General features: G+C 40.7%; 1 protein-coding gene across 5 annotated transcripts in view; it reads left to right on the forward strand.

Moving 5' to 3' along the window:
- CDK5RAP1 (CDK5RAP1 mitochondrial tRNA methylthiotransferase) overlaps positions 1 to 20,572 on the forward strand; it is a 38,377-nt gene extending 17,805 nt beyond the window's left edge. For 4 of the 5 annotated variants that reach the window (XM_055435519.2, XM_055435526.2, XM_088843846.1 and 1 more), the window contains 4 exons: positions 5,424 to 5,554; positions 8,366 to 8,515; positions 12,993 to 13,133; positions 19,050 to 20,569. In XM_055435519.2, the coding sequence (XP_055291494.2) occupies positions 5,424 to 5,554; positions 8,366 to 8,515; positions 12,993 to 13,133; positions 19,050 to 19,130 (503 nt within the window). In that variant the 3' untranslated portion in view covers positions 19,131 to 20,569. Of the gene's footprint in view, positions 1 to 5,423; positions 5,555 to 8,365; positions 8,516 to 12,992; positions 13,134 to 19,049 lie in introns of all 5 variants that reach the window. The other variant, XM_055435560.2, reaches the window with a different exon arrangement.
- The last annotated feature ends 5,368 nt before the right edge of the window (positions 20,573 to 25,940 follow it).

Raw genomic sequence — 25,940 nt, forward strand, 5'->3', positions numbered from 1 at the left:
TTAAGAGAAGAATTAACACCTATCCTTCTGAAGCTAGTGCAAAAATTGCAGAGGAAGGAATGTGCCCAAACTCATTCTATGAGGCTGCCATCACCCTGATATCAAAACCAGAGAAGATTAGACACCACCAGAAAAGAAAGTTATAGGCCAGTATCACTGACAAACACAGATGCAGAAGTCATCAATAAAATAAGAGCAAACTGAATCCAGTAATACACTGAAAGGATCATATACCATGATCAAATGGGATTTATCCCAGGGATGCAAGGATTTTTCAGTATCTGCAAATCAGTGTGAAACACCACACAAATTGAAGAGTAAAAACCGTATTATGTCAATAGATGTGAAAAAAAGCTTTTGGCAAAATTGAAACAACTATTATGATAAAAACTCTCCAGAAAGTGGGCATAGAGAACCTACCTCAACATAACAAAGGCCATATATGACAAACCCAGAACTAACATCATACTCAAGAGTGAAAAGCTGAAAGCATTTCCTCTAAGATCAGGAACAAAACACTTTTATTCGACATAGTTTTGAAAGTCCTAGCCATGGCAATCAGAGATGGAAAGAAAATAAATCCAAATTGGAAAAGAAGTGAAACTGTCACTGTTTGCAGTTGACATGATACTATATATGAAAATCCTAAAGATGGTGCCAGAAAACTACTAAAGCTCATCAGTGAATTTGGTGAAGTTGCAGGATACAGAGTTAATATACAGAAATCTCTTGCATTTCTGTCCACTAAGAACAAAAAGATCAGAAAGAGAAATTAAAGAAACAGTTTCATTTACCACTGTATCAAAAAGAGGATAATACCTCGGAATAATCCTGTGTAAGGAGGCGAAAGATCTGTACTCTGAAAACTACAAAACATTGATGAAATAAATTGAAGTGATACCAACAGTTGGAAAGATACACCATGTTCTTAGAGTGGAAGAATAGTATTGTCAAAACAACTGTACTACAGATTCAGTGCAATCCTTATCAAAAGTGCAATCTCTATCAAATTACCAATGACATTTTTCACAGAACTAGAACAAATAGTTTTAAAATTTATCTGGACAAAGAAAGACCCCGAATAGCCAAAGCAATCCTGAGAAAGAAAAACAGAGCTGGAAGAATCAGGCTTCCTGGCTTTAGACTATACTACACAGCTACAGGCATCAAAACAGTATGGTACTGGCACAAAAACAAATAATAGATCAGTGGAACAGAACAGAAAACTCCAAAATAGACCCACATATACCTTTCATCAGTTAATGTATGACAAAGAAGGCAAGAATATACAGTGGAGAAAAGACAACTTCTTCAATAAATGGTTCTGGGAATACTGGACAACTATATGTTCAGTCACTCAGTTGTGTCCGACTCTTTGCGACCCCATGAATCACAGCACGCCAGGCCTCCCTGTCCATAACCAACTCCCGGAGTTCACTCAAACTCATGTCCATCGAGTTGGTGATGCCATCCAGTCATCTCATTCTCTGTCATCCCCTTCTCCTCCCACCCCCAATCCCTCCTAGCATCAGACTCTTTCCCAGTGAGTCAGCTCTTCGCATGAGGTGGCCAGAGTATTGAAGTTTCAGCTTTAGCATCAGTCCTTCCAATGAACACCCAGGATTGATCTCCTTTAGAATGGACTGGTTGGATCTCCTTGCAGTGCAAGGGACTCTCAAGAGTCTTCTCCAGCACCACAGTTCAAAAGCATCAATTCTTCGGCGATCAGCTTTCTTCACAGTCCAACTCTCATATCCATACATGACCACGGGAAAAACCATAGCCTTGACTAGACGGACCTTGGTTGGCAAAGTTATGTCTCTGCTTTTTAATATGCTATCTAGGTTGGTCATAACTTTCCTTCCAAAGAGTAAGTGTCTTTTAATTTCCTGGGTGCAATCAGCATCTGCAGTGATTTTGGAGCCCAAAAAAATAAAGTCTGACACTGTTTCCCCATCTATTTCCCATGAAGTGATGGGACCAGATGCCATGATCTTCGTTTTCTGAATGTTGAGCTTCAAGCCAAACTTTTCACTCTCCTCTTTCACTTTCCTCAAGAGGCTTTTTAGTTCCTCTTCACTTTCTGCCATAGGGTGGTGTCATCTGCATATCTGAGGTTATTGATATTTCTCCTGGCAATCTTGATTCCAGCTTGTGCTTCTTCCAGCGCATTAGGTTAGTATAAACGTGAATTTTAAATGATAACTAGGCTCAGACATATCTTTATTAGGAACCATTACAGTCAACACATTCTTGCCAGCAAGATGTTTCTTTATTCCTATAACATAAAAATCCAGGCTTTAGGATTCGATGAACTCTTGGAAAGCATTTTCTGCCTCCTGTTGGTTTTGGAAATGTTTTCTCTGCAAAAAGTTGTCAAGATGCTTGAAGAAGTGGTAGTTGGTTGGCAAAAGGTCACATGAATATGGCAGATTAGGCAAAACTTTGTAGCACAGCTTTTGAAGTGTTAGTTGTCTCACATGCAGTTAGGTTTTCTTGTGGAGAATTGGGCCCATTCTGTTGACCAACACTGGCTGTAGGCATTGCAGTTTTTGGTGCATCTCATCGATTTGCTGAGCATACTTCTCAGATGTAATGATTTTGCTGGGGTTCAGAAAGCTGTAGTGAATCAGACTGGCTTCAGACCACCAGTGACCATGACTTATTGGTGCAAGTTTGGCTTTCGGAAGTGCTTTGGAGCTTCCCTTTGATCCAGCCACTGATCATCTCTTGTTGTATATGATCCACTTTTTGTCACACATCACAATCTGATCAAGAAATGGTTCATCATTGTTGTGTAGAATAAGAGAAGACAACACTTCAGAACAATGTTTTTTTAATTTCAGGTCAGCTCATGAAGCACCCACCTATCAAACTTTTTTATCTTTCCAATTTGCTTCAAATGCCGAATAACCGTAGATTGGTCAGTGTTGAGTTCCTCAACAGCTTCTCATGAAGTTGTAAGAGGATCAACTTCAATGATTACTCTCAGTTGTTGTTGTCAACTTCTGATAGCCGGCCACTATGCTCCTCATCTTCAAGGCTCTAATATCCTCCGCAAAACTCCGTAAACCACCACTCCTTTGTACATTTGTTGGCAGTCCCTGGGCCAGATGTGCTGTTGATGTTGTGTTTTCTCTGCTGCTTTATGAGCTGTTTTGAACTCAAATAAGAAAATTGCTCGAATTTTTTTGTCTAACATCATTTCCATAGCCTAAAATAAATATAAAATAAACAGCAAGTAATAAGTCATTAGCCCAAAAAACATAAAGCAAGAAATGCACATTAGAATTATATGTAACATCCACATTTATATAGAATGTATTCATGTCAGATGACAAATTCAAAAACTGCAGTTGCTTTTGCACCAACCTAATATAAAAGAATGAAATTAGAACATTCTCTGACACCATACACAAAAAAATAAACTAAAAATGGATTAAAGATCTAAATGTAGGACCAGATACTATAAAACTCTTAGAGGAAAACATAGGCAGAACACTCTGTGATATAAATCGCAACAATATCTTTTTTTTTTTTGCATACTGCTTGGCTTGTGTGATCTTAGTTTCCCAATCAGGGGTTGAACTTGGGCTATGGCAGTGAAAGCACTAAGTTCTAACCACTGCACTACCACGGAAGTCCCACAGCACTACCTTTTTGGCTCTTACCTCCTAGAGTAATGAAAATAAAAAATAAATGAGATCTAGTTAAACTTAAAAGCCTTTGCACAGCAAAGGAAACCGTTAACAAAACAAAAAGGCAACCCACAGGATGGAAGAAAATATTTGCAAATGAAGTGGCCAAGAGGGGATTGATCTCCAAAATGGACAAACAGCTTGTGCAGCTCAGTATCAAAAAAGAAACAACCTAGTCAGAAAATGGGCAGAACACATAAATAGACATTTCTCCAAAGAAGATATACAAATGGCCAGAAAGCACATAAAAAGATGCTCAGACATCACTAATTATTAGAGAAATTCAGAGGGAAACTACAATGAAGTATCACCTTATACCAGTCAGAATGGCCATCATCAAAAAGTCTTCAAACAGTAAATGTTGGAGACTGTGGAGAAGAGGGAACCTTCCTAGACTGTGGATGGGAATGGAAATTGGTGTAGCTACTACGGAGAACAGTATGGAGGCTCCTTAAAAAACTAGGTATAGAACTATCATATGATCCAGCAATCCCACTTGTGAGCATATATCTGGAAGAAAACAATTCGAAAAGATAAGTGCATCCCAGTGTTCATTGCAGCACTATTTTACAATAGTCATGATATGGAAGCATCCTAAATGTCTCATTCCTCAGAAGAGGAATGGGTGAAGATGTGGTGTATATGTGTGTGTGTGTGTGTGTGCATATATATGTGTATATATATATATCACATATGCATATATATGTGCACACACACTGCGGAATATTACTCAGCCATAAAAAGAATGAAATAATGCCATTTGCAGCAACATGGATAGTCTGAGAGATTACCATACTCAAGTAAGTCAGACAAAGACAAATATATGATATCGCTTATATGTGGAATCTAAAAAGGTGATACAAATGAACTCATGAAACAGAAACAGACTCACAGACTTTGAAAACAAACTTACGTTTACCAAAGAGGAAAAGTGGTGGGGAGGGTTAAACTAGGAGTTTAGGATTAACATATACACACTGCTATATATAAAACAGACATGAATAAGGAACCACTGTATAGCACAGTGATCTCAATATTCTATAAATAACCTATATCAAAAACAATCTGAACAAGAGTAGATATATATGTGTGTATAATTGAATCACTTTGCTGTACACCTAAAACTAACAACATTGTAAATCAGCTAGACCCCAATGTAAAATAAAAGATTAAAAAAAAGGTAAAAGCAGGACAGATTTGAAAATATGGACTTCTATCCTACTGTGTCCCTGTCCCTCAGTCCAATGTTTGAAGTGAAAAATACCTTTTCTAGTATGAAGCTGAGGGGAATGTAGACTGAGAAGCCAGGCTTTGGCATGGGAATCTTGTCAGTGAGCAGGCGTGTCCCTCCTTGCTCTGTATTGATTGTTCTGTTTCACTTGCACATGGATTAAATAGCTCCTGGGAAGGCTGTGGTGGCTCAGAGGTTAAAGCGTCTGCCTCCAATGCGGGAGACCCGGGTTCGATCCCTGGGTCGGGAAGATCCCCTGGGGAAGGAAACGGTAACCCACTCCAGTATTCTTGCCTGGAGAATCCCATGGACGGAAAAGCCTGGTAGGCTACAATCCACGGGGTCGCAAAGAGTCGGACACGACTGAGCGACGGAACAGAACAGAACAGGGAAGGCTGTGTAGTTACTAGCCCTCCCTCTGAAATCTCCAAGTGCCAACAGCCTCTCTTGAAGGTAAGCAGCAGTGACATGCTGTCATTTGTTGTGTGTCACAGGTGTGAGCCTCAGCAGTGATTTCATTGCTGGCTTTTGTGGTGAGACGGAGGAAGATCACCTTCAGACAGTGTCTTTGCTTCGGGAAGTTCAGTACAACATAGGCTTCCTCTTTGCCTATAGCATGAGACAGGTGAGTCCTGGCCTGGGGGGAAGAGCTCCTTCTAATTAATTCTGAGACATCATTCCTGACCAGTTTCTGATTGATTGTGAACAGCTGGAGGAAAAGAAAGTGACAGCAAGGCTTTTCTTGAGAAACCACAGGGATCTTAACCATTCATTATTTTTTTCTAATAAATCTATGTACTGTTTTTACACAGTTCAGCAATTTGAGATGAAAAACAACTTCTTCTGCTAGTATTGCTCTTTAGTAGACTATTTTAAAAAATTAATTGGTTAATTCATTTTTGGTTGTGCTGGGTCTTTGTTGCTGCATGGGCTTTTCTGTAGTTGTGGCGAGCAGGGTCTACCCTCTAGTTGCTGTGCACGGGCTTCTTGCTGTATAGCATGGACTCTAGAGTGTTTGGGCTTCAGTAGTTGCAGCTCCTGGGTTCCAGAGCACAGGCTCAGTAGTTGTGACACATGAGCCTAGTTGTCTCGTGTCATGTGGGATCTTTTGGATCAGTGATTGAACCTGTGTCTCTTGTATTGGCAGGCAGATTCTTTATCATTGAGTCCACCCTTTATTAGAATATTTAAAGTTATTGTTTAGAACTTGAAAGTGCAAGGAGGGACACCGTTCTCTTTAAAAGAAACTGCAGATCCTTTACTAACATGCAGAAATACTTTTTTGGCCTACAGATGTGATTTGTTTTATAGAAGCTCCTCGTTGCCCTCCCAGCCATCAAAAAAATATTTGTTAGTATTTATGTATTTGGTTGTGTTAGGTCTTGGTTGGGGCACATGGGATCTTTGTTGTGAAACATGAACTTTCTAGTTGTGGCTCACATGCTCAGTAGTTGTGGCACTCAAGCTTAGTTGCTCTGCGGTGTGTGGCATCTTAGTTCTCTGACCAGGGATTGAACCCATGCATTGCAGGGAGGATTCTTAACCACTGGACCACCAGGGAAGTCTCATCCTCAGCCATTTTTAATTTCCATTTTTCTAGGCCAAGTGAACCCACTGATGTGTGCTTTAGAGTTTCTCTTATAACACCATCACCAGGAAAGCAAAGCAGAAGGAGATGAGAAAGAAAAGGGCGAGTAATGCATATTTCTTGCAGAGAGGAATAGTCTTGGTTGCCTGCTATTTTCTTGATATCAGGAATGAATTGCTTGGGTCACTTACCATCTTTCCAGTCACCTCAGGGGTCACTTGCTTTGTGTTTGGACTGGAGACTGAGGGATTTCCATGGCCAGGGAAAAGCTGTCTGATGAATGATTGATCCAAGAATGTCACTCAACTGTCTCTCATCAACCAAGCTAATTCACATCTTTTAAAGCCCACTGCCTAGCGTTCTGTAGACAGTGTAAGTGAGTGAGTGTGTATTGATGTCACTGACAGAATTGTTTTAGGGATAAAGCATTGGAGGAGCTGTTGGCTTCCGATTTGCTTCATTTCTGTGGAAGCCACAAATATGCAAGAGAAATTTCTCTTTCATTCTAGAGCTGGAAATGAGTTTTCAGTGTGTGGTAGAAGCATGTCCTACAGGCATTGCTTATGAATGTTGATTTAGGAATCTATTTAGTAATTCCTATTTTAGAGTGAAAGTCATAGAGACTTCATCAAGTAGCATAGTGGGTAAGAACAAGCAGTCAAATTGTGTCTCTCCCATTTAATAGCTATGTGACCTTGGGAAAAGTCTTTGCTTTCTTCATCTGTGAAAGGGAATAACATTAATACCAATCTTATCAGATGATTTTGAAGTAATATATTAGCTAAATTATATATAAAGCACTTAAAATAGCGCTATATAGTAGTTGAGTGCACAATAGAGGTAGATTATTATTGTTAATAATAAGACAGAATAGCGTAAGCCCTGTGAAAGAATTCTGTTTTAGAATTCTCTACCCGTTCTTCATTTCCCTCTGGATTTAGTAGTTCTCTTAGAGGATTAGAGTTAGGCAGATTGGTTTGAACGTCCAGACTCTGGTGTATAGACTTTCCTCTTTTGTTTAGTTACTTGGCTCTCCAACTCTATTACGAGCTTGTGTTAAAGATATGTATAAACGTGTGTGTGTATATATTTAAAGATGTATGTACACTATGATTTTGGATGATTTAAAAGTTTTTCAAGGATAAATTTTATTTTTTGACTAGGTAATACATGTGCATGGTATAGAATTCAAAAGATCAAAATAGTGTGCAGTGCAAAGTAGTTGTTTTTTCTTCCTAGATTGCCTGGTTTTTCAGTTCCTTCCCTGAAGGCAACTGCTCTTAGCAACTTATTATTCCAGGGATATTTCATGTATTTATAAGTATATTTATATGTATTCTTTCTGTGTCAAACTTGCTATACATGATGATCTGTACCTTTGCATATTTCTGTTCAGAGTATATTTTGGAGAGTAATCATATCTATATATACAGAGCTGTCTCATACTTTTTCACAGCTGTGTAATATTCCATTGTGTAGATAAACCATAATTTATTTCACAGGTTACTTATTGATAAACATTTACTTGCTTTGCGTCTTGTGTCTTTATAAAACTGCTGCTCAGAAACCTGGTACGTGAATTTTTAATATATGTGTGCTATAGAAGTATCAATAACAATTTCGAGTCTATGATTTTCATGTGCTAAATTTAGAGTTTAACCCTTATGAAAATGTAACTCTGTTGCACAGTTACCTTTTTCTCTTAGAAGGCCTCTGAACTAGAGAACTGTTGTGGTGTGGCTTGAGTTTCGTACATGTGTCTGTAAATTGCAGATTGGATGAACATGTCTGCCTTAAAAATGGATTCTACAAGTCCTTGGTGACCTCCATCTCTCTTTTTTCAAATAGAAGACACGAGCATATCACAGGCTGAAGGATGATATTCCAGAAGAGGTAAAATTAAGGCGTTTGGAGGAACTTATCACTGTCTTCCGAGAAGAAGCAACAAAAGCCAACAAATCCTTTGTGGGTTGTACCCAACTGGTGCTGGTGGAGGGGGTGAGGCTGTGTGTATATGTGTATTTTTTGTTTGTTTGTCTTTTTGTTTTTTAGAGCACAGTATATCTCCCTTTATTTAGATCTTTTATTTTAGCAGTTTTTGAAGTTTTCAGCATGTAGGTCCTGTACATGTTTTGTTAGGTTTATACCTTTTTTTTTTTTTTTTTAGCTATTGTAATTGCTATTGTATTTTTCATTTTGGGTGTCCATGTGTTCACTGTTAGTATGTAGAAATAATTTATTTTAAAAAAATTGATTTTTATATCGTAGCCCATGATCTTGCTGAACTCAGTAGTCCTAGGAGTTTTCTGGGTAGGTTCCTTGGGATTTTCTTAGCAAGTTATCATATTATTGGTTTTTTGTTTCTTCCTGTTGTTCCAGGTTCTTTCTTTTATTGTTTGCTTTTTGCTTAGAGAACTTCCTTTAGACAGACGTTCTGGTAGTAGATTCTCTTTGTTTTCCTTCATCTTAGAATGTTGATTTCTTCTTCATTCCTGAAGGATATTTTTGTATTTAGTGGAAGGATTGGGGAAAATTTTTTCTGTTGCATCTGTCTGGAAGCAGTGTTGTGTGTATTTTGAGAACCAATTTTATTGTCTGTTTTCAGTCCTTTAAAAAAAATCACACTATCTTAGAAATATATTGCGTTTCAGAAAGTTTGGGCTTCTGTAGTCTTCCATGGTCAAGCTTGGGAATCTAGCCATCATTTCGAGCACTAAATAGTTAGGATAAGGGGTGTTCGGAAACCTGACCTTCTGTGAAGCTGCATGTTTTAGCTCTTGAAGAGAAGGGGAAGGAGAGAGGCAGCACCCTTTCTGTGGCTCCTCACAAATCCTGAGTTGAGAAAGTCCTGCTCCATGCCTTAGGATATGGCAGCTTCAGAGTCACTGATTGCTTAGTATTTGTGTTTGTTAGGACTCTCCAGTAATGAGTAACTGTAGAAAAATTTTTCAAGCCAAAAGTAATTCTGCTTTGTGTAAGACTTCAGGAGTAGATTGTGGAGCTCAAGGGTAAGAATACTGCCAGGTGTCTGGAGGGGACCGTACCTGATCTGGGAAGCTCTTGAGGCTCAGACTTTCTTCTCTCCTCCTCAGGTCAGCTTTTCCTGATTTTCATCTGTGTGGCAGAACAGCAGCCCTATAGTTCCTGTGTTTCATGGTATATAGTTCCAGCTATTCACAGACCAATGTTGTGTTTTTCAACTCTAATTCAAATTTCCAGAAGAGGAAGTCTGATCCGCTCAGCTTGGGCTAGGAATCTTCCTATGGTCTGGTCCAGCAATTGCTGTTGGTTGATGATACTGAGCTGGTGAAATATCCCCAAAGTGTTTGCCTTGATAAGTGCTTTGCTATTTAGGGTATCAGCTATGATTCTGAAGATCTCCATACATGAATGCATCTATTAGCAGTCTTCATTTTGTCCAGTAGGAATTAGATCTTACTGTATCCCCAGCTCTCCTCATATAAGATCTGGTGCAGAATAGTGTACTTGCCTTTTGATTGAATGAATAAGTACTCAGAGGTTACTGATCTTTGTCCATGACTTCATTGGCCCCACAGAGAACACATGGTAATTATTTCAACCAAAACAAGTTTTTGTGTTTTTTTGTCTTTATTTATAATTAAATGAAATTTAATTTTATTTAATTAATTAATTTGGCTGTGTGGGGACTCAGTTAGGATCTTCAGTCTTTGTTCTGGCATGCAGGGTCTTTTTTTGTGGCATGCGAGATTTTTAGTTGCAGCACAAGGAATCTTTGATCTTTGTTGTGACATGTGAACTCTTAGTTGCAGCATATGGGATCTAGTTCCCTGACCAGGGATCGAAGCTGGATCCCCTGCATTGGAAGTGCAGAGTCTTAGCTACTGGACCACCAGGAAAGTCCCAACAGTAGTTTCTTATTATTTTCAAATATCTAGCCAATGTTCAAGTTTCCCTCTTTGTCTTATAAATATTCGTAGTTGGTTTGTTCAAATCATGGAACATGAATGCTGTCTCTTTTAAAAAATTTATTGTAAAGCCATCACAAACCTTGCAGAAAAGTAGCAGTATAGTACAAAGAACTTTTTTCTTTGAGGCATTTGAGAATAAGTTGCTCTGATGCCCCCAACTCCCCAAACATTAAAGTGTTTATTTTGTGCAAACGGGAGCATTCTTCTAAATAACTATAGTACAACTATCAGAGTCAGAAAATTAAGCTTGTTAGATTGTTACCATCCAGTCCTTCAGTTCAGTTCAGTTCAGTCGCTCAGTCGTGTCCGACTCTTTGCGACCCCATGAATCACAGCACGCCAGGCCTCCCTGTCCTTCACTGTCCTTTGAGTCGGTGATGCCATCCAGCCATCTCATTCTCTGTCGTCCCCTTCTCCTCCCACCCCCAATCCTTCCCCTTCCAGTGAGTCAACTCTTTGCATGAGGTGGCCAAAGTATTGGAGTTTCAGCTTTAGCATCTGTCCTTCCAATGAACACCCAGGACTGATCTCCTTTAGAATGGACCGGTTGGATCTCTTTGCAGTCCAAGGGACTCTCAAGAGTCTTCTCCAGTACCACAGTTCAAAAGCATCAATTCTTCTGTGATCAGTTTTCTTCACAGTCCAACTCTCGACCCCACTTAAGTTTCTCCACTTATCTAAGAACTGTCGTTTATAAGAAAAAGATTCAGTTCAATATCACATGTTGTGTTGTCATTTTATCACTTTTTAGAAATTTAATGTGTTTTGGCATGGCTTTGTGTTTTGTTTAGGATATATTGAGATTACATAATTTGTGGGTTTATACTTTTCATCAGATTTGAAAAATTTTCATTTATTACTCTTCAGATATTTTTCTGTACCCCTCTTGTTTTCTGCCATTCCCTCCCCTTTCTTCTCTCCTCCAGTCACCCATATGTCCAACCACTTGATATTGTATTATAGGTCACTAAGGCTGTTCAGGCTTTTTTTTCCTGCCTTTTTTTTTTTTTTAGTATCTATTCTTCACTTTGAATAATTCAGTTTCTATTATTCTGTTTTCAGTTTTATTATTCTTTGACAATGTGTCATTTGCTATTATGTATTGAATTAAAACATTCAGATGTTGTATATTTAATCTGTATGAGTTACATTTGGTTTTTTTAAAAACATCTAGTATTTCTCTCCTGTGTTCTTGTTTTCTTTTGAAACTTAGTATTTGAACTTAATTATAATAGCTGGTTTAATATCTTTGTGATAATCCCATCATTGCCATCATTTCTAGGTCTGCTTCATTGACTTTTCTTGATTATGAGTCACATTTTTCTGCTTCTGGGCATATCTAGTGATATTTGATTGGATATTGGACATTGTATTGTTGGACATTATTTTTGAATGTCTGGGATTTGTGTTGGGCTTTGTTTTAATAAGCAGTTTCATTACTTGTGATTTTGTTTGATCCTTTTAAGGTTTGTTTTTAATCTTTGCTAGAAAAGTTTTTTTATTCTAGGAAAAGTTTGGCCTTAGTGTTAGGTGTGGCTGTAGATTCTAGAGTTGCTGCTCTGTGTCCCAAGGAATCAATGAGGACTATTTGTTGGTAGATGAAATGATTCCCAGCCCAGTGTGAGATCTGGGAGCTAAACAGTTCTCAGCTAACCAGTTCTTTGTCTGACTTCATGGAATTTCATCCCCTCTTCTCTAGAACTTTCTTTACAATTTCTAGCTATTGCAGGTTCCCTGGACTTTGATCCATTTTTCCTCGGTTCAGAGAGAACCACCATGTTCTGCCGGAGGTCGCCCTCCCAGCTTTGTGTTTTCTGGTCTGGCCCGTGTCTTCTGGTGGAATGCAGGGGTGATTCTCTCCATTTGTTTTCCTTCTCTTGGGGACCGTAGTTTTGCACAGTCTGTTGTCCAATATCAGAAAATAGGTTTTCCATATATTTTGTCCAATTTCTTGGTTATTTAAGGCCTGAGGATGAATTTTGTTCTTGTCACTTCCTCATGACTTGGAAGAGAAAGGCTTGTGTATGTTCTGGGAATTAATACCCAGAACTGTGTACTGCATACTGATTTTATTATTCTCCTGGCCCAGTTGTTTACATGTTATAATGGAGGCTCTGAGTTCCAGTCTCCTATTCATTGAGACATGTAACCTAGGCCAGACAACCCGAGAACATTCCCGAGTGATTGCTATGAGACTCTGTGAAGTGAGAGTCATTTTACCAAATAGATCACCCATATGCCGTTGGCATCAAGCCTGTTGGAGGTTCACTCCTGTGAAAGGTAATTCTGTAAGCAAAGACTCATTGATTGAGTCATTTATTATATTGACATATTGTCAGCAAAACTTTATTGAGTTTCTGTCATGTGCCATTTGCTGACCTTGTTGGTAAAGCAGCAGTGAAGCACTTAGTCTCAGGTGATTCGTTGGTTAAGTGCTCTGTGGCTCAGATCCTTGGGGATCTGAGACAGACCAAGAACTGATGACTGACAAATTCGTTACCTCTCTCTCCTCTGTTCTTTTGCAGCCCAGTAAACGCTCTGCTGCAGACCTGTGTGGCCGGAATGATGGAAACCTTAAGGTGATCTTTCCTGACGTAGAGATGGAGGATGTCACTGACTCTGGGCTCAGGGTGCGAGCTCAGCCTGGGGACTATGTGCTGGTGAAGGTAAGGAGTTCTTTTTGTGCTTTTGACTTGCCCTCTGAAATGGGAGTTGGATTGGATAATTTGAGGGAATGAAGTTTTTTTTCCTGGAGAAATTCTTTCCGTTCTGTTCCATTGCTCAGTCGTGTCCGACTCTATGCGACCCCGTGGACTGTAGCCTACCAGGCTTCTCCGTCCATGGGATTCTCCAGGCAAGAATACTGGAGTGGGTTACCGTTTCCTTCTCCAGGGGATCTTCCCGACCCAGGGATCGAACCCGGGTCTCCAGCATTGGAGGCAGACGCTTTAACCTCTGAGCCACCAGGGAAGCCCCAGTGCAAGGGCACTTGAATTAAATTTTAGACTACTCCTAACTAGGCCTTCTGTTTTTATTCTCTTCTCTCCTGCCCTGAAAGGATTATTTCTGGGAATTTAGTGAGGTTGCAATAACAGTAACAAGTAGTTTTCTGCTGGAGAGAGGCCAGGAAGAGTAAGTTCTTATGTGAGTTGATAGTTCTCTGTGGCAGAGATAAGCATTCCCTCGAGGTCTCTGATGCCCCAGACATTCCTAACTTACAGGTTTCCTGCATCCCTTCCCTGGACTATAGGTCTAGTTGAATGGCTGTGGGATTTTTTCCTTTTTTCCTCTCATTTCACTGAAGATATCCCCCCTTCCTGAGTTTCTTCTCTCTTCTTTTCCTTCTCATACTGCCACAGGTCTGCCACTGCCATCTTCCCTTTTTTTCCTCATGTCCACTTTGCCCCAGTGCCAGGGGCTGGCAGGACATGTACTGGTGAGGCGGGCAGGGGCACGAGTACTTTTCCAACACTGATCTCTGAAGCATCTGCAAAAGGGAGAGGTGGCAAGAGGGTGACTCTCCTACTGGTGTTGCTCAGAGTTACATTCTCTGCCCTGTTCCTTGGTGCCGCTCCCTCTACTCTTCCGTCCTTGTTACTCCACCTCCCACTTGAATCATAGGAGCCGTGGTTCATGGTATGCGGCAGACGGAGTCTCATTTCCTTGGTGTGTAACTTTTGTGGATTGGCCTTGAACTTTTACCAGCATTCAGAACTTTTCTGTTCTGTCCATCTGACAAAAGCAGTGATTTGGCAGGTTGGGGACTCTGATCTCATTCCTTTCTGGCCTTGTTCGGACAGGGGATTGTCTTACTTTCAGCATTGCCTAGAGGTTTCCTCAGTGGAGGAATTCCTACTAGGTAGCAACCTGATTGATGTGGAAACAGTCTCTCATAGGCTTTTCCGTTCTTTCTTTTTGACACTGTCTTATTTTCTTCTTCGTCTTGTGAATTTTTGCTTCTTTGATTTTCAGTTGCTTTTTCATACCTCTTCCTATTCTCTTACTACTATAGATAAAGGTTACTTGATAAAAGGGATGAGGTTAGTGGGTTGGGTTATAATGTTAGTAGATATTCTTCTGTAAAGTGGAAAAATTCCATTTGTCAAGAAAGAAAGGTGATACTTGGGACTCTTTTGTTGTTGTTCCAAAGTGATATAATAAACCCGACAAGTAAGATTTAGTGGAGGGAGCAAAATAAAGGAGAAACTGTGGAACCAGGGATCTGTTGGCTGTTTCTGTCACTCGTATCTGCTGATCTTATCTTTCTCCGCTTAGAGTCTCTGGGCTTTACTAGAACCATTTCCTCATAAATTCTGTTTTCTTGTTGCCCTTTCCTCTGTGGTGCTTATTTGGCTAGACTCCAAGCTTGGTGAAAATGATTATCTATCTGCCTACTTTGTGCCTGCGTGAAAACAGCTGAATATTGTTGGGGAAAAGCGCCCAGTTAATCTGTATGACATAGATTAGGTCCGATGATGGTGACTGAAAACTCAGAATACACTGGCTTAAATAAGCAGAAGTTCTCTTTCTCATGAAAGTCTAGATATATGGAAGGTCCAGGACTGGTGCTTGTGATGGCTCCATGATCACCAAGGGTCTTGACTGCTTCTGTCTTTTGCTCTTCTCTGTGTGACCTCCATTCTCAAGGTCATCTTATGATTCAAGATGGCTGTTGCAGCAGTGTTGCAGCAACCATGTCCATATCCTAGCTTGTAGGAAGCAGGAAGAAGAGAGGTGTCCTTTTAAGACACTTTGCAGAAGATTCGCACAAAGGCTGCAAAGAAGTTGAGAAGTATGGTCTTCGTTCTGAATGACCACGTGCCCAGTTAAAAATTGGGAATTCTGTTACCGAGGAGGAAGAGAACTGTTGGGGGACAAGAAACAGTCTCTTCACAGAAACCAGCTGCACTCAGTTCATATTTATGCCATAAAGTTCAAACTGAATGCTCAGCGTGGTCCTGAAATCCTAATTTTACAGTATTTTCCCAATAAATTGGCTTTTCCACTCTTTGTTCTCCCTAAATCTTCACTCATGTCTTTAAATCCTAGTCTCAGCTGATGTCTTGGTCTCATCTGGTATAGAGAAAATAGATGCAGCCGCGTGACATCTCGCCGTCTCGTCGTTTGCACGCGCTCACGCGCACCTCCGCCTGTCCCTGCTGTCTGCTCACGTGGGCTGTGTAGGAGGTGTCCGCATCTTCTGTCACACTGCTGCTTGTGCTTTTTGCGTCCATCCCTTCACATCCTCTCCAGATTTGCATTTTTCTTCCTTCTCTCTTGCGTCCTCAACCTAATGTGGCCAAAATAGAATGAATTCTTCCCACTTTTCCTGCAGTTTTCTTCTTTTGAAGTCTCTTCCGTCTCAGCAAATAGCACCACTCAGTTGCTGAAACCAAATATACAGGAATCACCCTAGATATTTATTTTCTTGTACTCCCCATCAGTAGTTCATCTGTTTCAGCTCTACCTGTGCAATGTATCTTGGATCTCTTTCTTTCTCTAAGCCATCCTCCTGGTTAGCTTAGATTAGAGCAGCCTTTTCACAGGTTTTCTGTTTTTGTATTTGGAAAGTGAATTATTTTATTGAAGCTTATCATAAATGTAGAAAATTGCTCAAAAGTGTACTTACTACTTGATTAATCATCACAAGTGACCCTACCCGTGTGACTGCCGCCTGAATCAAAAACAGTATTTTCAGAACCTCCAAAACCCCCCTCATGTTCCTACCATACTCTTCTTCCCTCCATCCTAATTTTTAATACCATAGTTCAGCTTTGCTTGTTTTTGATATAAAATTGAATCATACAGTGTAGATTTTTGATAACATAGATATTGTGCATTTCATCTATGATAATATTTATCCATATAATATGAATATACCACAATTTATATATTGTACTTTTGATGGCCATTTTGGTTGTTTCCAGTTTGGAGCTATTACGAATAGAGCTGCTATGTGTGCATTTCTATAGGGTATATGGTTTGAAATTGCTGGGAAACTGGGTATATATAATAGAAAGAGCAAAAATGATGATGCTGTTCTGCACTCCCACCAACAGTACCTGAGTATTTCAGAGGCTTCGTATTCCTGCTTTCATTCTTGCCCTCCTCTGGTCTTCCTGCCCCATAACAGTCAGTTTGATCTTTCTAAATCAGATCACTCACTCATTTGCTTAAGCCCTCCAGTGGTTTCTCATTGGAGCTGCAGGGTGTCCAAGGCCTTTCCAACCTCATGTCCTCTGTCCTCTTTTTATTCTCTTTCCTCTAGTCTTAGTGGCCTCTTTTTTTTTTGCCTCTCAGACTTTGTTCTGGTGTTAGGGACTTTGAAAATGCTGTGTCACTTAGGAGGGTCTTGATTTTTGCCTGGCTGCCTTCTTTTAAACCTTCCAAGTTCCCTTAAATGTCACCTCCTTGAAAAGCTCACTGATGCTGAAAGCAACTTCCCTCTGCCTTGCTCTTGTCACTGTTTACACTAGCCCATTTTACCTTCATCAGTTTAGTTCAGTCACTCAGTTGTATCTGACTCTTTGTGACCCCATAGACTGCATTTCGTGAGGCATCCCTGTCCATCACTAACCCCCGGAGTTTACTCAGGCTCATGTCCATTGAGTCAGTGACGGCATCCAACCATCTCATCCTCTGTCTTCCCCTTCTCCTCCCACCTTCAGTCTTTCCCAGCATCAGGGTCTTTTCAATTGAGTCAGCTCTTCGCATGAGGTGGCCAAAATATTGGAGTTTTAGCTTCAGCATCCGTCCTTCCAGTGAACACCCAGGACTGATCTCCTTTAGGATGGACTGGTTGGATCTCCTTGAAGTCTAAGACTCTCAAGAGTCTTCTCCAACACCACAGTTCAAAAGCATCAGTTCTTCGGCGTTCAGCTTTCTTTATAGTCCAACACTCACATCCATACATGACCACTGGAAAAACCGTAACCTTGACTAGATGGACCTTTGTTGGCAAAGTAACGTCTCTGCTTTTTAATATGCTATCTAGGTTGGTCATAACTTTTCTCCCAAGGAGTAAGTGTCTTTTAATTTCACGGCTGCAGTCACCATCTGCAGTGATTTTGGAGCCCCCCAAAATAAAAGTCTGCTACTCTTTCCACTGTTTCTTCATCTATTTGCCATAAAGTGATGGGACCGGAAGCCATGATCTTTGTTTTCTGAATGTTGAGTGTTAAGCCAACTTTTTCACTCTCCTCTTTCACTTTCATCAAGAGGCTCTTTAGCTCTTCTTCGCTTTCTGCCATATAGGTGGTGTCATCTGGATATCTGAGGTTATTGATATTTTTCCTGGCAATCTTGATTCCAGCTTGTACTTCATCCAGCCCAGCATTTCTCATGATGTACTCTGCATATAAGTCAAATAAGCAGGGTGACAGTATACAGCCTTGACTACTCCTTTTCCTATTTGGAACCAGTCTTTTGTTCCATGTCCAGTTCTAACTGTTGCTTCCTGACCTGCATACAGATTTCTCAAGAGGTAGGTCAGGTGGTCTGGTATTCCCATCTCTCAGAATTTTCCACAGTTTATTGTGATCCACACAGTCATAAAGGCTTTGGCATAGTCAGTAAAGCAGAAATAGATGTTTTTCTGGAACTCCCTTGTGTTTTCAGTGATCCAGCGGATGTTGGCAATTTGATCTCTGGTTCCTCTTCCTCTGGTTCCTTTTCTAAATCCAACTTGAACATCTGAAAGTTCATGGTTCATATGCTGCTGAAGCCTAGCTTGAAGGATTTTGAGCATTACCTTGCTAGCATGTGAAATGAGTGCAATTGTACAGTAGTTTGAACATTCCTTGGCATTGCGTGTCTTTCGGATTGGAATGAAAACTGACCTTTTCCAGTTCTGTGGCCATTACTGAGTTTTCCAAATTTGCTGGCATTTGAGTGCAGCACTTTTTAACAGCATCATTTTTTAGGATTTGAAATAGCTCAACTGGAATTCTATCACGTACACTAGCTTTGTTCGTAGTAATATATCTTGACACATTAAATGTCTTAGGAAGGTATTTGACTGGTACAACCTGGATCACAGCTACCTCTGGGGTTGGGAGGGCAGCGTCTGTGGTCGGCTTCCCAGGTGGCACTAATGGTAAAGAACCCGCCTGCCAATGCAGGAGATGCAAGAGACTCAGGTTTGATCCCTGGGTCTGGAAGATCCCCTGGAGGAGGACATCACAACCCACTCCAGTATTCTTGCCTGGAGAAGTCCAAGGATAGAGGACCCTGGCAGTCCATAGGGTCACAGAGTCAGACACGACTGAAGTGACTTAGCACGCACGCATGTCTGTTAGGCAGCTTGTACATGAACGTTATGGTTGCCTCTGGGGAAGACCATCTCGCAAGAGAAAAGGGAGTAGTGGCTGTTTGGGCCTGACCTAGTTTGGACTTCTTAAATTATATACATTAGTATTGTATCAGACATCTCTGGGGGCATAGAGGAACCGTGCAGTCTCCAGATGCTGACCTGTCATCTCCCATTAGATTCCATTTGGTGGCCTCTCCTTTGGACCATTCACATTAAGTCCCTGTAGTTCAGTCCCAGTTACCTTGCCTTCTTCTGATTGGTTTTCTTTCAGATCACCTCAGCCAGTTCTCAGACACTTAAAGGACATGTACTTCGCAAGACCACTCTGAAGGACTCCACAGCACATTGCTGACCTGAGTGGTTGGTGTCAGTCCTTTCTGGCAGGAAGAGAAATATGACTGGTCACTAATGAAAGACGAAGCATTGGAGCCAAGCTTTAAGTGGTGAAGCAACTTTCTATGAAACGGAAAATGCATTTCTTTGCTGCTTTGTGAACAGCTTTTACAGTCATTAAATTTACCTAAAGTAGTTCATTTTTGTCTACTTTTACTTCATTTTTGCATTGGTGAGTGTCTCTGAGATTTTCCCTAGTTTCCCAACCCAGTTTCTATTGTGGACTGTAAGACTTCTCTGGTTTTCTCTCATGTACCCTAGGAATAGGAGACTATAGGGGCAGGGAAGGTGGAGAGAACCATTTGCTTAGGAAAAATTGCTCTAGATCTTTCTAACATTTTGGTTTGATAACATTGACTCAGCTACCTATCTCCTCACTTTATTTTACCTGAGAAATTCCCTCATGCACCCTTTTTTTTTTTAAGCTTGTCAGATTATTCTTTGCCTTCAGGGGTTTCCCTGGTGGCTCAGAGGATAAAGCATCTGCCTGCAATGTGGGAGACCTGGGTTCAATCCCTGAGTCGGGAAGATCCCCTGGAGAAGGAAATGGCAACCCACTCCAGTATTTTTGCCTGGAGATTTCCATGGACGGAGGAGCCTGGTAGGCTGCAGTCCACAGGGTCGCAAAGAGTCAGACATGACTGAGCGACTTTACTTTCACTGACAGCGTTTGGAGTTTAGAAAACATCATTACCTTCTGGTAGACTCTGAGGAGTCATTCTTGGCTCCTTAATCGCCAAGATTATGTCATTCTGTGGGGATCATGTGAAAAAATCCAAAAGATTGTGGTATAGAATATTTGGAATCAGAAGGACTTTGGTTTAAGTTCCCACTCCATTGCTTCAGAGTTGTGTGAACTTGAGTAGTTATTTTATTATTTATCTGTGCCTTGATTTTCTCATGTGACATGGGATAATAACACAATGCTTATCTCATCTGGAGTTCAGTGAGATTGTACTTGTGAGGAACTTAGCACTGTCTGTGGAACACAGTAAAATCTTAACAGATGAAGAGTGATCATTGAAAAATTTTGCTTCTAAAACACACTGTGTATATTAGGATATGCCGAGGCTTTTATTGTGTGTATGGCTATGATCTCCTTTTTACCCCTTCCCACTGACCTGCGTGGCAACCTTTGGGAATCCCAGGCTGGGAACCTCTTCCACACCAGTTGGCATGGCTTGAGAGGGTTAATTTCTGTCCTCAAGATCCATCTTCTGGGACTTCCCTGGTGGTCCAGTGGCTAAGACTCCGAGCTCCCATTGCAGGGGGCCCAGGTTCGATCCCTGGTCTGGGAACTAGATCCCACATGCCACAATGAAGGTTGAAGATCCTGCACGCTGCAACTAAGACTTGTCACAGACAAATAAAAATAAATAAATATTTTTAAAAAACCCATCTTCTATTCAAGAAATATTTGTTATGGCTCTTCACCTCAGTTCTTTATTCAGAAGACATGAATTGGAAATTTTATTTTACTTTTTATGAAAAAGTAAATCATACGTGTGGTAAATAATTCGAACAATGCAACAGGTGTCTGTAATTGGTCAGTTTCCTGCCTTTTACTTTTTTCCTGGATCAGAAAAGGCCAGCATTTGGGACTTCTCTGGTCCAGTGGGTAATACTCTGCAGTCACAATGCAGAAGGCCTGTATTTGGTCTCTGGTTGGGGAACTAGATCGTGCATGCATGCTGTAACTAAGAAGTCTCACATGGCACAACTAAGACTCAGTACAGCCAAAATAAAAAATAAACAGACAAATAATCATTAAAGAATGGTGCCTAATGTATAGTAGGTGAAAGTGAGAAGTGAAAGTGTTAGTTGCTCAATCGTGTCCACCTCTTTGCGACCCCATGGACTATAGCCCACCAGGCTCCTCTGTCCATGCAGTTTTGCAGGCAAGAATACTGGAGTGGGTTGCCTTTTCCTGCTTCAGGGTATCTTCCTTACCCAAGGATTGCACCTGTGTCTCTTGCATCTCCTGAGGTGAATTCTTTACCACTATGTCACCTGGGAAGCCCTTAATGGTTGCTTTGAGAATTATAATATCTTAATTTATTAACAGCCCAATTAATATTAATTTAGTTTCAATAGGATTCAAAAACATTGAAGGGTACCATTCCATCCCTTTTTGTTGTTATTGTTCTAAAATACATCTTAATGCATGGTGTACCGCTTAACATAGATTTATAATTCTTGTTTTACTTAATTCAATTCTGAATCATACAGGGTAAAGAAAGAGGAGTTACTGTTGATTTTTCAGACACTCGCATTTGCACTCAGATTTAAATAAAGAAAAATTAGGTTCCTCCTCTTAATGGGAAGTGGCTGGGTTCCTAGAGTATGTGGGATATCACGTCTTGGTGCCGTCTTTGGAATATAGTCTGCCATAGATCTCAAGGCAAGAGAAAGAGTTTGGTGATGAGCTGGGAAAGTTGAAAAAAACTGGGAGCTTAGTGTAGATGAAATATTGTCAGGGAGGGACAGACTGGTCTAATATGAGATGGGAATGGTTGGCTTTAGGTGCATTGTCCAGAACCTTTGAGGCCCGATGGGTTTTATTTAAGTACAGTGGGGAGGCGTTGGATGGTTTTTAATTTTCTAAATTTTTAAATATTTTTGACTTTCAGAGAAGCTTCAAAGTGAGTTCATAGAGCATTCTCCTAAGTCATCACACAGCATAGTGTTCATTTGTCCAAGAGCTAGGAAATTAATACTGGCACACTGCTATTCACTAAAAGCAAAACTTCATTCAGATTTCATCAGCTTCTCCGCTAATGAATGTACCTTTCTGTTCCAGTATCCAGGATGCCACATTGCAGTTAGTCGTCCTGTCTCCTTAGTCTCTTGTGACTTGTGAAACTTACTCAGTCTCCCCTTGTTTTTCGTGACTGACGCTTCTGAAGAGTTCAGTTCAGTTCAGTCGTCAGTCGTGTCCGACTCTCCGCAACCCCATGAATCACAGCACGCCAGGCCTCCCCGTCCATCACCAACTCCCGGAGAGTATGAGTCACAAATTCTGTTTGGATTTTTCTGCTATTTTCTTATGATTAGTACCTTTATTATCAAATCATACCAGAGTGTACATGATATAAACATCGTTGTTGAAGTTAATCTTTTATCACCTACTAGATGGTGGGGATTAAGCCTAAACTCCAAAGCAGGGGGTTATTTACATGTGTTATTTGGAATTCTATAGGGAAAATGCCTCTTACCCCCAATTTATGTATTTATTCCATCATTTATGTCAGAATGGACTCATGGGTGTTTATATTTTGGTTTATACTCTGATTTTTATTTAATTTTGCTCAAATGGATCCCAGTTTGGGCATTGGGAGCTCTTTCAGGTTGACTCTTGTGCCCTTTTATTTTTCTTGGTTTTTGTTAATGCTTTGTTTCATGTTTTTAAATAAACTTTAAATTTTAAAATAGTTTTACAGAATTACTGCAAAAATGGTGCAGAGAGTTTCTCTATACACTGTACCCAGTTTTCCCTATTCGAATATTTTATTATGGTTCATTTGTTACAATTAATAAATCAGTCCGTTCCGTTCCGTCGCTCTGTCGTGTCCGACTCTTTGCGACCCTGTGGACTGTAGCCTACCAGGCTTCTCCGTCCATGGGATTCTCCAGGCAAGAATACTGGAGTGGGTTACCGTTTCCTTCTCCAGGGGATCTTCCCGACCCAGGGAACGAACCCGGGTCTCCAGCATTGGAGGCAGACGCTTTAACCTCGGAGCCACCAGGGAAGCCCAATAAATCAGTAGTGATGCATTATTTACTGAAGGCCATACTTTATTCAGATAGCTTCAATTTTTCCCTAATCTCTTTTTATTTTTCCAGAATCCCATCTTGGAGGCCACATTACAATCATGTCTCTTTAGGCTCCTCTTGACCCAGACTTGTAATTTTGATGACATTGATAGTTTTGAGGGGAACTGGTCAGATATTTTGCAGTGTTCCTGTGTTGGGATTTGTTACATTTTTCTCATGTTTAGATTGGAATTACATGTTTTGGGAAGGAAGATTGTGAAGGTAAAACACCATTCTCATTCCATCATAAGGGTACAGACTATTAATGTGATTTATCACTGTTTATACTAACCTTGATCATTTGGCTTCAGGTCGTGTTTGTCAGATTTTTTCATTGTACAGTTGCTGTTTTTTCCCCTTTCCATACTGTGCTCTTTGGAGAAAAGTCACTATGCGCAGCTGAACCTTAGTGAATGGAAGTTATGGCCTACCTCCTCAAGGGTGCAGCAGCTGTGGAAATCATTTTGGCTTCTTCTACACAGGAGATTTGCCTGTTTGCACCTGTATATTTACTGAATCATTTATTTATATTAGTGTAGGCTGCTCGATATTTATTTTATTCTATGGGTTATAATCCAGTTGTTCAGTCACTAGGTCATGTCTGACTCTGTGACCCCATGGACTGCAGCAGGCCAGGCTCCTCTGTCCTCCACTATCTCTCAGAGTTTGCTCAGATTCATGTCCATTGAGTTGGTGATGCTCTCTAACCATCTTATCCTCTGCTTCCCCCTTCTCCTTTTGCCTTCAGTCTTTCCTAGCCTCAGGGTCTTTTCCAGTGAGTTGGCTCTTCACATCAGGTGGCCAAAGTATCAGAGCTTCAGCCTCAGCACCCCTTCTAATGAATATTCAGGATTGATAATCCAATACTCCTTTATATATTTCATTGGCCAAATTGTTTCAGCTCTGGAAGCTCTTTCTCTTGGCCCTCTATCCCCTTGACACACTTCCGCCTTTGTACGAGTACCTTCTTCCTTGCATCTGAGCTGTTCTGGGTCATTTTTTATGTTTCGTTTCTAGTCCTAGAATTAACCATTTCTCCAAGGGGATTGATTAGGTTCCTTTGATAAAGAATGGTATAGAAATCAACATTTGGGTACTAGATATACTTGTTGCTAATGTGATTTGGAAGGTTTCTTTTATATTTATTAAAATTTTTTTCATGTGTACCTTTTTTTTAAGTCTTTATTGAATTCGTTACAATATTGCTTCTGTTTTATGTTTTGGTTTTTTGGCTGTGTGGCATGTGGGAGCTTAGCTCTTCGACCAGGGATCAAACCCTCACCTTCTGCATTGGGAGGTGAAGTCTTAACCATTGGATCACAAGGGAAGTCCCATTTTTTGTTTTTTGAATGGAAGTGGAATTCACATAACATAAAATTAACGAAGTTAAAGGAGACTGTTTAGTGGCACAATGTTGTTCAACTACAACCTCTCTCTGGTTCCAAACCATTACTCCAGAATAGAACCCCATACCCATTTTGAGTGTGATTGGGTCTTTGTCTTGTGCGGTGCTGTCTCTTGCTGTAAGGCGCGCCCAGCCTCTGGCCTTGCTTCCCTTTCTGATGTTTTGTGTCTACAACCTGAGCTGTTTTGGTTCCAGAGCACATAGTTGTGCAAGACACTGGCATAGGGCAGAGTCTCTGCCTGGTATAGAGCTCATAGTTGTGTTTCTCATTATCCCTGTTGTGTGTTTTTCTGGGTTTCTCTGCATTTACTGACCTAACATTGATTGGCTTTCCTCTCACAGCCACTTGGCCTGGCCTGTAGTCCCTGAGCTGGGATCTAGATTCTTTGCTGCCCTGTTTATGGTATTATCGGACTCTTATCTGCTCTGTTCCATCCAGCTTTTAGCATTTGGACTGTACCCTTCAGTTTTTAACATGTGATGATGGGGAATTTGGATCCTAGCCCCTGTGTGATTTTCATGTTGGGCCAATGGGCAGAAGAGAATGTTTGGCGTTTGGGGAGGGGAGCCCTGAGCTATGGGAAGAAGAGTCTTAATCATTGTCAGGATTGTTCCCTAGAGCACTCTGTAAAGTAATCCTGAGTTTTGTGGCCTCATCACTCATATTACTAATTTTATGTCCCCAGTAAGAAGTGCTTTTACTAGTCATAAACACACATTGGAACTCCTATTTGTAAGAATTAAAGACATGTCATTTTTTTTTTTTTTTCTGCATGAAAACAGGTTATTTATTGGTGAGATAATTAGAAAAGTCTCCCCTGTCCCTGGATTCCTGCCTTTCTTACACTTGTTAATTCAGGGTATTGTTGGTGAAATTCCAAAGCATAGCTGGACATGTTGAGAACACTAATTCTACTTAATTCCTTAGTCAAAACGATCTTTTCCACAGTGTTTCATAGAGAGGGATTACAGAGTGTCTTTGCTTTCATTCTGAAACATTCCCTTGCTTCCGGTGCTGGGTTTAGTTTGTGGCTTGAAAATCATTCTGTGGGGAGACAAAAGACAGCTAGTTATACTCTTCAATACATAAGCTGGTGCAGGCATAGGCTGAGCCAGCCAGTGTACTCCATCCCCCTGACCACAGCACTAGCTTTAAGGATGGGGATGTAGAACAGTTCAGGCCAATGGGAGCCCCAGATGTTACTTCTGGATGACTTTTGTTTGTTATTCCAGAAACGGAGTGAAGTTCCTGGTAGTGAGGGACCCCCGAGTGCAGAGCCAAAATAGAGCCCACCCCAAAGCATTTAGAGTCAAGAGGTGGATTCTGGTGTCACATTTGAGCCACTGCTGAAGTTAGCAGCATCCTTGGATGTGCAGGACCAATAATTCTGTGTTGTTGTTTGAACCAGTTTTGGTTGAGCTTCCTGTCACTTGCAGCTGAAACACAATTGGCGTTCATCTGATCCAGTCCCTTAACTCGGGCAGAAAGGGGGAGGCTGAGTGATATGTCCAGACCCCTTATAGTTACAGAGCATAAGAGTAGGGGGTTGA

The sequence above is a fragment of the Moschus berezovskii genome, chromosome 15 (genome assembly GCF_049115385.1).
Source record: "Moschus berezovskii isolate FMDL1 chromosome 15, NW_MosBer_1.0, whole genome shotgun sequence".
Taxonomy (NCBI): Eukaryota; Metazoa; Chordata; class Mammalia; order Artiodactyla; family Moschidae; genus Moschus; species Moschus berezovskii.